This window comes from Pantherophis guttatus, chromosome 1 (genome assembly GCF_059756535.1).
Source record: "Pantherophis guttatus breed Tessera chromosome 1, ASM5975653v1, whole genome shotgun sequence".
In the NCBI taxonomy this organism is placed as follows: Eukaryota; Metazoa; Chordata; class Lepidosauria; order Squamata; family Colubridae; genus Pantherophis; species Pantherophis guttatus.
In genome coordinates, this window is record NC_142063.1 from 303,596,560 (window position 1) to 303,609,628 (window position 13,069).

Genomic DNA, 13,069 nt, shown 5'->3' on the forward strand with positions numbered 1-13,069 from the left:
AAAACTCATGCACAGAACTGTAAATGACATATTACAAAGGATTTACTTTCCCCAATCTTCCAATCTTTAGTGCAATTAAATAAGTGTTGCTGTTATTGCAGACCTAATCCCTTATTTCAAAACTTCTACATTTCTATTTTAGAACTATAGTTAAATTTCATCAAGATCTTTGGGGTGACAATAATAATAATAAAATATTTTTCTATAAAGGCACTAGCATTCAGTATTTCCAATTTATCTATCAGAAATTATTGATTTTTAAAAAATATCTACCCATACAGGTAGGAAAAAGAAAATAATGACTTATTTCTTCCTTACGTAAGGTAGGCAGAACTCTCTTCCAAAATAACCTGATCTTGGAATGTTATTTTCCCCAATATACAATCTTATTGTATTTCACTTTGATTACCAAATTATTATTATTTTTTATTTTATGTTTTGTCTCTGCTGGTAATAGACTATGTAAAGTATATTGTGTTCTGATAGATTAGCCTGCTTAAATTTTCACCAAAAGTGTTAACCTTTGCCAATGTGATGAAAAGCTATTTCTCTATAATTTATTAAATATTCAACAGTCCTAGTGATTTATATTTGCAATTTACCAAGCAATCCTGAAAATTCTTTGTTTTGACACCTAACATATGTATATCGTATCAAAATTAATGTAAAATGTAGCAAGATGAGCAGGTTTTATACAAGAGTCTCTCATTACATAATATATATTTGTTTAAGAGAATCTCTTTGTTTCTCTGTTTTTTATTTACTGGATTAGTATCTATACTGCAATCCATTTTGGAGGCAATGATTTAGCCTCCAAAATGATTCAGCTGAGCATTAGATATATAAATCAAGTATACTGACTCTCTCTCTAGAATATCAGTGAAGAGAACATGGATGGTTTTTATTTTGTTATTTTTCATAACCCAATTTTTTTTTTTACTTGCATGTTTAAAATAATAGCAAGAGGAAAGAATATGTTCGCCATCCTGAGTTATTTATACAAATAATAAAGGCAGGATATAAATAAATGAATAAAGATAATAATAACAAAGACTAAACATAGTTTTGTTGGATTTGAGTCACAATGCTAAATTATGCTAAAGGAGAATTAGCTAAAGTACAAGAGAAAGATTCCATGCATTTGGGAAGGGCAACTGGAAAGGACTGTAGAGCTGAAGCATGATGAATCTTCTGTTATTTACTAGTAACCATTTAATTCCTAGTTATGCAACATGTCCAAGCAGAGCGAAATACAGGTAAGATTTTAGGGTTAAATACTGAAGTTAAAATTTACTTTATCATTTTATTTTATATAATTTCAGTATAATCTTAATTAGTTCACAATTTAAATCTTGCTTTAATTGTTTTCTGTTCACGTTCATCTTTATTTCTAGCAGGTTATTTTCTGAAAGTCAGTCAACTTGTTGGTAAGTTTGTGTTTCTGTATATTAACTACTTAAGATAAATCTCTATTTTTTTGAACATATAAAAATCTCAGGTTATTTTCTAGTAGCTATTTAATTCTATTATTGTTGTTTTTGTTATTATAAATTTAGTCTAATAAACTGCCCTTTCAACAGTCTTCTAATTTAAAACTTTTCTGTCATTCTTGGTTACAATGTAAGCTAATTGTAAAGATAATTCATTCCTCTAACAGTCTCAATATTTATAGCTGATACCCACCATTGTTATTTCTATAGTGTGATGGATCAGATTACAGTTGGATGTGATGGCCACTGACAATCTTCTGTATGTTAATCTCTCTTTTTCACTATCGATATAAAATTAATCCATACTCTAATAAGTTTATTTCAAGAAAGTTCTTTTAAGAGATTCAAGCAACTGAATAAATGTGTGGCATAGTTGCATATTCAGATCTCTACTCCACACTGGGGATTTTATGCATGAACCAAAGCTGTCTGATGCACTAAACGATGTTTATTCCTATTCATATGATTCTTTCAAGAGAATATTTGCAATATTTGTTCTCTGGTTTGGTGTTTTGATAATGTCTGCATTGTTAAATTGTTAAGTGTACCAAATGTGTGACTCAGTCATGATGGACTATTGACAAAGATGACTTCAGAATATCAACTTTGATTCAACGATGGAAAGTGTAGTACATTACATTGACATTGTCCTTAAAAAAACAGGCAAGGTATGAAATGATGTATACGCAAAATTACCCATACCTGCTAAAGAGAGATGCATACATAAAATGACTTACATCGTTTTAACTTCCATTGCTTCTGTAAGAGAACCATGGCTGAGCAATGCTTTGATAAGATTGTTGTAACAACCGACATTAAGTACAACGTCCTTTGCCATTAGAAAAAGTTTGTATGCCTCTGCAAAAGAATTAAAAAAATAATAAATATGTCAGTGTTTATTGAAATGGCACAGTAAAATTTCCATCTGTTTCTCTGCTTCTTTCTGAGCTCAAAGCTACATTTAAGAGCTGTTTTAGTGTCCAATAAAAATCTCATTTCTATTGAACTTTCAGCAACTTAAGTTTGTCTTCATATTAAAAGGGGGGAGGAGGAATTACTGCCACCAATGAGAAACAAGTTATGTCTTAGCCAGTCACAAAACAGCCCTTTTCAAAAACACTGTCAAATCACTGCAATGCTACTCATTTAAGAATACTTTATATTCAATTTTAAGATAATTCCTAATTCTTGTGGTTAATATTTATCCCAGAAGTCTTTTGGAAATGTTAGCAGTATTTCTACTTTTGAGAGACGGAATTATTTGCTTACAACAAGGTTTACACAGAAACATACCATTTATAAGTATATTACAACAGCATTTATCTGACTGATTAATGGTTTTATTTCACACATTCACAATAATTGACAGTCAAAAGACATTATTAAGAAGAGGAAGCTAAGGAGGAAAAGGGAAGTATTCTTTTCAATCATTTACTTTTCTGAACAAGATTAAGATGTGAATGTCCCACCAAAACATTAATCTGCTTTAAAAATACATGTTACATATCTGGAAATACCCACTATTCAACAGTTTACATTAGAAAGTCATTTCAATCCTTAGAATAAAATATTATACATGAAAGAGCTTATATATGCCGTGGAATTTTGCTTATGTCTGAAAATATATCCAGAAAACTGAATGAAGAATAAGTGAGACAGAATTTGAAAAATTACACTATATATACTGACTAAATAGATGCAAATCTTATATTATGTTATTCTTAAAGGTAAAAAAGATATCATGAAATTCGGTGAATGTTGCAGTGATTAAGAATATGTTCATAATATTTTGCATTGAAACAAGAGTGTGTAACAATTTACACACCGCTTTAGATCAATATTCATTAATTTTGTTCTTTGTTATGTTTACAATGATTTTAGTATCTAGATTACTGTAGCTAAAATACCAAGTATTACATGTTAAAGCTAGGTTATTGCATTCAATGAAATGAAACACATACACACAAAACATACAATTGTAGGACAGTACTACAAGATAAGTCTTGATAGCTTTACTTAAGAAAATAGTATTATTTGATCACTGATAGTCAAGATTAAATTAAAAACATGAACCCAACAAGTTGAAGAATATCTGTTGCAGGCTAGCTGGCCCGTTTCCTGGAATTAATCAATCAAAATAGAACTGGAAGGGACCTTGGAGGTCTTCTAATCAAAACCCCCTGCTCAAGCAGGAGACCCTATACCAGTGATGACTAACCTTTTTGCCATCGCATGCCAAAAGCGGGGGGAGTGCGGGGCGGTCACATGCGTGTGTGCCCACACCCATAATTCTATGTGCCCTGCCCCATTGCTCATGCACGCGTGAAACACCCCCCCCCCCGTGTGCTCCTCCCGCTTTTGGCATGTGATGGCACGGTGGACCCGGTAGACTCATTTTTCACCCTCCCCAGGCTCCAGAGGCTTTCTAGGAGTCTGGGAAAGGTGAAAACAGCTCCCCCCCCGAAGGCCCTTCAGAGGCCAGAAACAGCCCATTTGCTGACTTCCGGTGGGCCCAGAAGGCTTGAAAATCAGCTGGCCAGCGCATGCATGCGTGCTGGAGCTGAGCTAGGGCAACGCTCGCGTGCCGACCAATATGGCTCCATGTGCCACCTATGGCACGTGTGCCATAGGTTCGCCATCACGGCCCTATACCATTTCAGACAACTGACTATCCAGTCTCTTAAAAACCTCCAGTGATTAAGCACCCACAACTTCTGAAGGCAAGTTGTTCCACTGGTTAACTGTCCTCAGTGTTAGGAAGGTTCTCCTCAATTACAGGTTGCTTCTCTCCTTGATTAGTTTCCATCCATTGTATCTTGTCCTACCCTCTGGTGGTTTGGAAAATAAGTTTACCCCCTCCTGTTTGTGGCAACCTCTCAAATACTGTCCCAAAGGCAACTGGACTTTTTGGTTTTTCTTTGAAGACATTTTGCTTCTCATCCAAAAAGTTTCTTCAGCTCTGTCTGAATGGTGGGGAATGGAAGGATTTATATTGCTTGCAGACAGCTGGTCATTTGCATTCTTTTAAGATTTAAAAAAACAACAAAAAATGGCTGTGTTTAATGACTTTCTAAAAGAATGCAAATGAACAGCTGAAAAAAAGCACCCTTGCGACAATCCTGATCTTGATGACTGAGAATCGCCATAGACTTTCAAATACTGGAATACTGCTATCATGTGTGTCCCCCCTCCCCCCACAGTCCTTCTTTTCAATAGATTAGCCACACCAAATCCTGCAACCGGTCTTCATATGTTTTAGTCTCCAGGCCTTTAATCATCTTAGTTGCTCTTCTTTGCACTTTTTCCAAAGTCTCAACATCTTTTTTGTAATGTAGTGTGACCAAAACTGGATGCAGTATTCCAGGTGTGGATACTTAATATCTCATTAGCAACAACATAATTACTCTAGTATTAAAAAAAAAAGCCTAGCCAATTATACTGAGTAAGAGGAAATGGGTCTAATATGCCAATTCCACTCCAAGCATTCCTCCTTCCAAAGAACACTTTAGAAATTAGGAATAAATATATGTGACTAAACTATGTTAAATTGGCTGCAGGTATAGATAGGCCCTGAGACATTTCTCTCCCTCTTGATACTCAATAAAAGTAGCTGAAGGGTAGCTGGCTGTTCTGTCTCCATTGCAGAAAATGATCTTTCATGATAAGACCAACATATTGCTTTCCTACAACAGAGTCAAATCATTTTATAGTGGAACAAACAAACTGTTTGTGAGGGCTTATCTTTTATTAAAGGAGCTTAATTGTATAGGACTGTGATGGCGAACCTATGGCACACGTGCCATATCAGTGGACACGGAAGCATTGTCCTAGCTCAGCTCCAGCACGCATGTGCACACCGGCCAGCTGATTTTCAAGCTTTCCAGGCCCACCAGAAGTCAGGAAACATGCTGTTTCTGGCCTCCAGAGGCTTTCTGGGAGCCTGGGGAGGGTGAAAACGGCCTTCCCCACCCCTTGGAGGCCATCTGGAGGCCAGAAACGCCCCATTTGCCGACTTCTGGTGGGACTGGAAGGCCTGTTTTTTGCTCTCTCCAGGCTCCAAAGCTTTTCTAGGAGGCTGGGGAGGGCAAAAACGGCCTTTCCCATCCCCAGAGGCCCTCGGGAGACCGGAAACAGACTGGGACCGGAAGTTGGGAAATGGGCCGTTTCCAGCTTCCAGAGGGCCTCCGGGTGGGGGTGGGGGGGCAAGGCTGTTTTTGCTGTCCCCAGGCTCCAAGAGTCTCTGGAGCCTGGGGAGGGCAAAAACTGGGCCTACTGTGCCATCATGTGCCAAAAGCGGGGAGGAGCACAGGGGGGCGTGTGCGCATGCGTGAGGCACATTGCATTATGGGTGTGAGCGCGCACAAGTGGCATGCGGAGCCATATCAGTGGACACACAAACGTTGCCCTAGCTCAGCTCCGGAATGTATATGCGTACTGGCCAGCTGATTTTTGGATCTTCCGGGCCCACCAGAAGTTGGGAAAAGCCTGGAGAGGGCGAAAAACGGGCCTACAAGGCCCACTGTGCCATCATGTGCCAAAAGCGGGGGGAGCACAGGGGGGGTGCATGCACATGGCACACTGCATTATGGGCATGGGCACGTGTGCGACTCCCCTGCGCAACTCTCGCTTTTGGCACACGATGGGAAAAAGGTTAGCCATCACTGGTATAGGAACTACTTTGTGCAGCACTCTCTGTATATCTCTGACTAAAGTGGATAGGTTAAGTTGGTGGTATTTAATAAAGGAGATCATGATTATGTGACAACTCAATAAATAGCTCATACTCTTGTTTCATACAAGATTTCATCCACCTGGAAAGGGAAGTATATTTATTTATTTATTTATTTATTTATTTTATTTGTTTCAATTTGTATACCGCCCTTCTCCAATAGGACTCAGGGCGGTGAACAGCCAAAATAAAAACAGGACATACAAAATTTAAAAGCAGTTTAAAATAATTAAATATTTTTGGCCGCAATTTAAAACAAACCCAATTTAAAATCAATTAAAATATCCGTTGGAGAGAGAAGGAATGGATTCTTTCCCATGATAATGAATATATGTAGATTGTCATGTGATTCTAAAGACCTTTCAAATTTAGGTAACTAAGGCTAAGGCACCCATTTTTGGTCCTCCTCTTTGCTGGGTGGGGAAAAACAATGTTCACTCTTGCTGGAGCTGCTGGGGCTTGTTCAGAAGTCTCTCTTCTCCCAGCATGTTTTGAATAGTAGGAACTAGAATTGTAAGAACTAAAGGAATGACAGAAATAACTTGAAGTCCTACTATCCTTACTTTCATAACTTTTGTTGGATAGGGATATAGTTTTTCTTTTCTTAAATCTCTAGGGCTTCTCCAAACAATTTTCCATTCTTGAATGGGCCCAAAGCAGACAGAATCTCTGTACCAGTTCTTCAGCCATAACTGCCCTCTGGTGGCCATAGTAGATGGCATTCATCTAGCTCAAAATTCTAGGCTATTTCGGGTAATGTCTGCCCAGAAAAGATCCATCATGGCCAATTAACTCATATCCCTTCCAAATTCCTTATGCTTAGGGGCAATGAATTAACTGTTTTGTCTACAGGAAACAGACTCCAGAAAAGACAGATATAGCAAGAGAAACTATAGCCTCACAATCTCTATTCTAGAGTATTTCTATCCTGTTATGCTCTTGTTCTGGGGTGGCATTTTTCCCATCTTAATATACTATCATCTCAGTATACTGTAACAAGATACTGGTATCTTGTCAGATTTTGTAATCAAAATAGAAACAAAATTAGAACAGTAATCAAGTCTTATAAAAATGTGGTACAGTAGATTCAGGTAACACATATATGTAAATATTCTGGCACTAAAGTTTTCAGTTGCAGTTACATTGTATGTTCATAGAACATCAACTGTGACTATACAGAAAAAGTTAATATCTTCAACAAGGATTTAAGAAGCCAAAACTGATTTACCTTTGGGGTTACCATTTTTACAAAATTGGTCTATTTTTTCATTAACTTGATATATTTGCTGAGGAAGTGGTGACAAGCCAACAGCTGCAGAATCATCATCGCTTTCATACCAATTCTTAAAAAGAAACAAATGTGTCTTTATTTTTCTAAATACATAATACCCACTTATTATCTAATTAAAAATAATTATTCTAATGTAGCTATTTCATCATAAAACACTGAATCTAATTTACCTCAGGTACAGTAAATGGAATTTTCTGATTATTAGCTTTAAAAATATGTCCTAGCAAATGTAAAGTTCTTGAACGGGGAACAATGTTTTCTTCCTGCATTTTAGTCCAAACAGATTCAGCCTTTTCCAAATCATTATTTTTCCCTGAAAGAAGAAAAGAGAAAACAATTACACATATGTACTGTTGATAAATGTATTTTAACATATTGCCACAAAAAACAAAGATTTCAAGTTTCAAATATTTTAGCAAAATCTCCATTAAAACTAGTAAGCTAAAATAAAAAGTACTTTTTTTCCTTACTGCTTCACATTTTATGAAACAATAATGGGAACACCGCTGTTTACCAAGGGAAAGAAGATTTTATTTCAAAAACTTGTTTCAACTCTATTTATATTTACTTTGGAAATTTGACTATCCATAACAGTAAGAATTAAAAGTCAGATCATGTTGTATTAAGTGAAACTTCATTAATATTCTGTTCTGGTTATATCATTTGGAGATGCTGTTTTGTTAAATTAATTTAAGCTCTTTGCTGGATCCAAAAGATCCTTCTATGAGTGGAAACAAAACAATTGTTGTTGATGTTGAATAAGTGCTTAAGCAAAGTTTGACAAAGTGTCATAATTGATAAGTTTGTTTGTACTTTTATGTACTCACTCCTGCAAAGGGATGTGTTCCTCCTCTAGGATCACAAAAGAAATGCAGTTGTTTTGTTCTTTTTTATTATTATTATTATTCATACAACACTAAGTATATAAAATACCCTTCTTAAACTACCAGCATAAATCCTAAATACAGTTGGCAGACAAGGATGCTCCTGGATCTATTTTCTTTCATTTCTATGACGAAGGATTATAATTAATTACCAAATATAAAGCATTAAGGAACACGTTAATATTATCTTCTAAGAAAAAAACTGTTCTTTTCATTTGAATAGAGAAATTGTTTGTGCCTTTTATTTTTGCTGACTGGAGAAGTTTTTCATAAAATTTATATTTCTCCCTGATAGGCATATTGTCAGTATAAGGGAGGAAATTCCTATTGGGAAGAAGAGAACAACCTCTTACTGGGGGGGAAATATGCTTTGAAGCCCAATGCTATGTTTCTTTATTTAAATTGAAATTCTGACCCCTTTTTGCTTATTTTCTGCTGAATAGTAAGCCAATAGTAAACCATCTAAAGCAGAGCTGTGGAGGGAGAAGTGGGTTAATCTGCTGCAGCAAAAAAGTCGATTTACAAGGGTAACTGACCTATGCAAACAGGAGAGAGTCCTGGCAATGAAAGAAAAGCTTTCAGCATTCATATTTAAGTTCTAATAAGAAGCTTTTCCCATCTGACATTGAAGTAATGGGTAAAGGTATCAATCTGTATCAGTACAATAACAGACATCCAAAGGTTCAAACTTTTTCCATCCCTCGCCATTCCACAATTTACTTTGGAAAATTGTTTTTAAAAAATAAAATATAAATATTTTCTGGGCCATTTTTCCTGTGACCTGGGAGCCAATTAGCAGACACCATGGCCACTAGTCAATTTCTGAGTTTCCCAGTCAATTTTGTGATCCAAAATGCAGGCCACTCAAAATTTTCAGGGGGGGGGATGCATAAATTGGCCCATGTATGGAACAGCTGATTTTGATGATTTGGTCCAGACACTGAATGAAATGGGGTTGTTTTGTTGCAGATGACTGGACATTTGCTGTTTCATGAAGACTGAGAGAAGATGCAGGTGGGATACATACCACTGCAAGGTGGCAGAAGCAGCCAAGGGAAAACAAAGAAGGAAGTGTGTGTGTTGGGGGGGGGGTTTGGATATGCCACTATTCTAATGTGAAGTGGGGATGGGGGTGATATGTCTCAGCCTTGCCTTACATGTCCTGTCAAATCTTCTGGAATTTGTTTTGTCCAAATCACCCAAACAGCCAAAATGTTCAGGGTTCTGTTTCGGCTAAACTATAGCTTCTCTGAAAAGGTTCAGTAGAACTTCTAAAAAAATAATTTGCTTTGGGTTTTAACCAGAACACATTTTCACCTTTGTGACTACCCCTAGTTTTAATAGAATTTCCAATGTGAGGCTATACTGCTCCAGCTTTGAACAGTAACATACACATTCTTAAAAGCATATATATAAAAGCTGTAAAGCTGTTTGACAGTACAAATACATATGAACTTCTGATTTTTTCTCAAAATAATAATTTCAGCTATTTAACATGTCTGCCAAATTTAAATCTCCATGAGTTGAATGTGCTATGAGGCTCTCAATTTTATAGCATTTTCCTCTAAAGCTTAACAAGTTGCCTACGTAATGGTAAAATTATGAAAGGCTTGGAAGAATGCAAGTGTATTTGGCTATCTTCTATTGAAAGCAATTATGTACAAAGCAAAGAGGAACATTTTTTCAAATTCTTTTGCAGACAGCAAAACAAGACAGTTCAAAGTAAAGGGAGAAATTACACAGACACTTGTTGAATTTCTGAAACATGGTTTAGTACTACAGAATGATGGGAAATGGCAACTTTCTTTAAAAAACTCCTCAAGAGATAAATACCACCTATGCAGAAGAAAATAGGTAGTTTACAAAAACCTTCAATTATCATTCAACCAAAGTAAGCCAACTGTAGAATGTTTCCCTATTCAAGTTAATACTTTAGAACTGAAAGAAAGAAACCAACTGGTAAATTGGAATGCAGCCCAAACATACTGAATATTTCACCCATGGACAAGTTGTTGAATTGAATGCAAAAATGCCACATAATTTTTCTTGTGATGTTTTTTTAAAATAGAATATATGAGCATTGGTCAGCAAGAAGGAAAAGTAGTGTTATGCCAAGATATTTAAACCAGAACCTGCAACAGAATCTGGGGGTGGTGGGGGGTGTCTTTTCCAGTTAAGAACTGGTAGGAAATACTTATTCCTGAGATTTGAAACCTTTCAGAACATGCAATATTGGATGACATTAATATTTAATCTTGTCTGGTATATGGAAGTTCTATGCACCTAACCTCCTTGGTAGTTTCTACATTTTATTTTTAATTAGCTGATTGTAAGGATACATATCTATTTTTTCATGCTACTACACAGTTGCATTAGCTTTTTGGGGAATTCTTAGCAATTACGACAGATAAGTCTAGCCTATGAAACAAAATAAAACTGGTCACTTTACTTACGGCATAATAATAACAGAGAATAATACATCTGATCTCTATCACAATCAAAGAGGTTTTGAGTCAGTGTTACCATGGCTTCCAGGCTCTCACCCTTTAAAATAAAAATAGAATATATATATTATAATATTCATATTTTTTTCTGTTTACACTGGGCAATTATACAACTTTCCATATGATCTATGTTGACAAAGGTGTGAAGGCCTGATTAATAGGAAAGTAACATTGAATGAATCACATATTTTCAAAACATGGACCAATGATTTAGTAATAATTTTCATAATCTATGAATTCTTAGAATATGTGTAAACAAAAAGAACTATAAAAATATTCAAAACATGTACAGATATTTCAAACATCTTATTACATAAATATATCTAACACAGCAATTTCCATATATTTGCATTAATAGTATTCATATATTTGCCCCTCAAATATTCTCTTTTAGTATGAAACCACTTTCATTTGCCTTTTGGTCTAACATGCCAGCAACCTCTTCAATGTCTAAATATATATGTAGGTTTATCTGGAAAGCTATTCGCCTTGTTGATAGCACTTTTTAAAAATATGGATAGCATAATGTTTGAGTTCTTAAACTTATCAGTACTATAGTTCACACAGCCTATAGTGCCCATTTTTTCCTCACTTCTACACATTGTGAGGTATAAGAAAAAGCACTTTATTGGGCTTTTTTGAAAGATACAAGAGGCATCACTTGTGGCTATTCTTGTTATCTATCAGAGGAATCAACCAGGGGCAAAGAATTTGAAGGAAGAAAGGAGAAGCAAGCTGCTTCCCAAAAACTGAATCATGTAAACTCTCCAAAAGGATAAAGGGAGATAAGTGTGCTTCTCTTTGGCTGGGGTTTTGCAGCAGGGATACTAATAGGTCATTAACTGTATGAACTAACAGGTTTTTGCAAAAATGGAAAGAGAGGAGAGTGATCAGAGCAGTTGTATGTCCTAAAGGACTGTCCATTGAGTTTTGGGGATGAAAGGATAATTATCCTATTATAATCTCTCGATAGTCCAATATCAAGAGCTTCTAATTACTCAGCAAGAATTATTGAATGATTGCTTCCTGCAAAATAAGCAACAATTGCAAGAGGATTTATTCTAGGTTTATTCCAGCCAATCTCCAGATTCGAGTTTCTCCGAATGAGCTAACAAGTTTTTCTGGGGAGTTTAAGTGATAGTCCCAGCACATTTTCTCTTAAGGCAAGAATTTGTATTTGATTAAAATGAAAGCCTGACAGGAGAATAGGAAGAATACAAGTTCTATTATTAGTAGTTCCCTTAAAGATGAAAAGAGCCAGTTTGGTGTAGTGGTTCAGGCATCATGCTAGAAACTGGAAAAAAGTGAGTTCTACTCCCACTTTAGGTATAAAGCTTGCTGGATGAACTTACACTAGTCACATTCTTTCAGCTATCAGAAAGAGAAAATACAAACCACACTTCTGGAAAATCTTGCCAAGAAAACTGTAGGGACTTGTCCATACAGTCTCTGAGAATCAAACATGATTGAACAGAAGAGGAAAAAAATGGAAAAAATTAAACAAATGAAGATGAATAGAGAAAACCTATAATGGTGACAATGTTTCTAACATGTTTATTTTCCTGCCTGAAAATAACGTATGAATATTTGAGAAACATTGAAGGGAAAAAAATGGAGCTTCAGCTAACAAGAATGAAATTTTTTGAGAAGCTCTTCTAACAAAAACTAACTGCGGAAGTAATTCTCTATCAATAACACAAGTCTAACTGGAAGATAGCAATAGAAGAGCATAACACCTACTGGGAAGAAACCCAGAAAATAGTAAGCACTACTGGAATTCATAAATAGTTTTCAGATTTACAGGTGAATAAAGTTCTGAGTGCTCAAAAGAAGAAAAAGAAACAATGCATAAAAGAACAAGATGGCAGATCCTTAAAGGACACAATGGATGCAACTTGAAGACCAAAAGAAAAGTCATGGTAGCTGGTGATTAACTATTGCAAGGAACTGAAATAAGCATATACTGACAGGACTCACTGGCTTTCGAAGTGTCCTGACTGCTAGAAACAAGGATCAGGGATGTGACCAAAAAATATCAGTATCTTATCATGTACACTGATAGTTAATCATATTGGAACAAATGATGCTGCCTAAGGACTTAATAATTTTGCAACTAAGTTCAAGATATAGATAATTTAGGTGGTGTTTCTATTTATCCTACAAGTACTTGA

At 35.8% G+C, this 13,069-nt stretch overlaps 1 protein-coding gene across 1 annotated transcript in view; it reads right to left on the reverse strand.

Moving 5' to 3' along the window:
* LRPPRC (leucine rich pentatricopeptide repeat containing) overlaps window positions 1-13,069 on the reverse strand; it is a 96,197-nt gene that overhangs the window by 20,267 nt on the left and 62,861 nt on the right. Inside the window, exons 26-29 of the mRNA XM_034427671.3 lie at window positions 10,848-10,938; window positions 7,681-7,823; window positions 7,448-7,562; window positions 2,228-2,348 (exon numbers count right to left, since the gene is read on the reverse strand). Coding sequence (XP_034283562.2) covers window positions 2,228-2,348; window positions 7,448-7,562; window positions 7,681-7,823; window positions 10,848-10,938 — 470 coding nt within the window. The remainder of the gene's footprint in view (window positions 1-2,227; window positions 2,349-7,447; window positions 7,563-7,680; window positions 7,824-10,847; window positions 10,939-13,069) is intronic.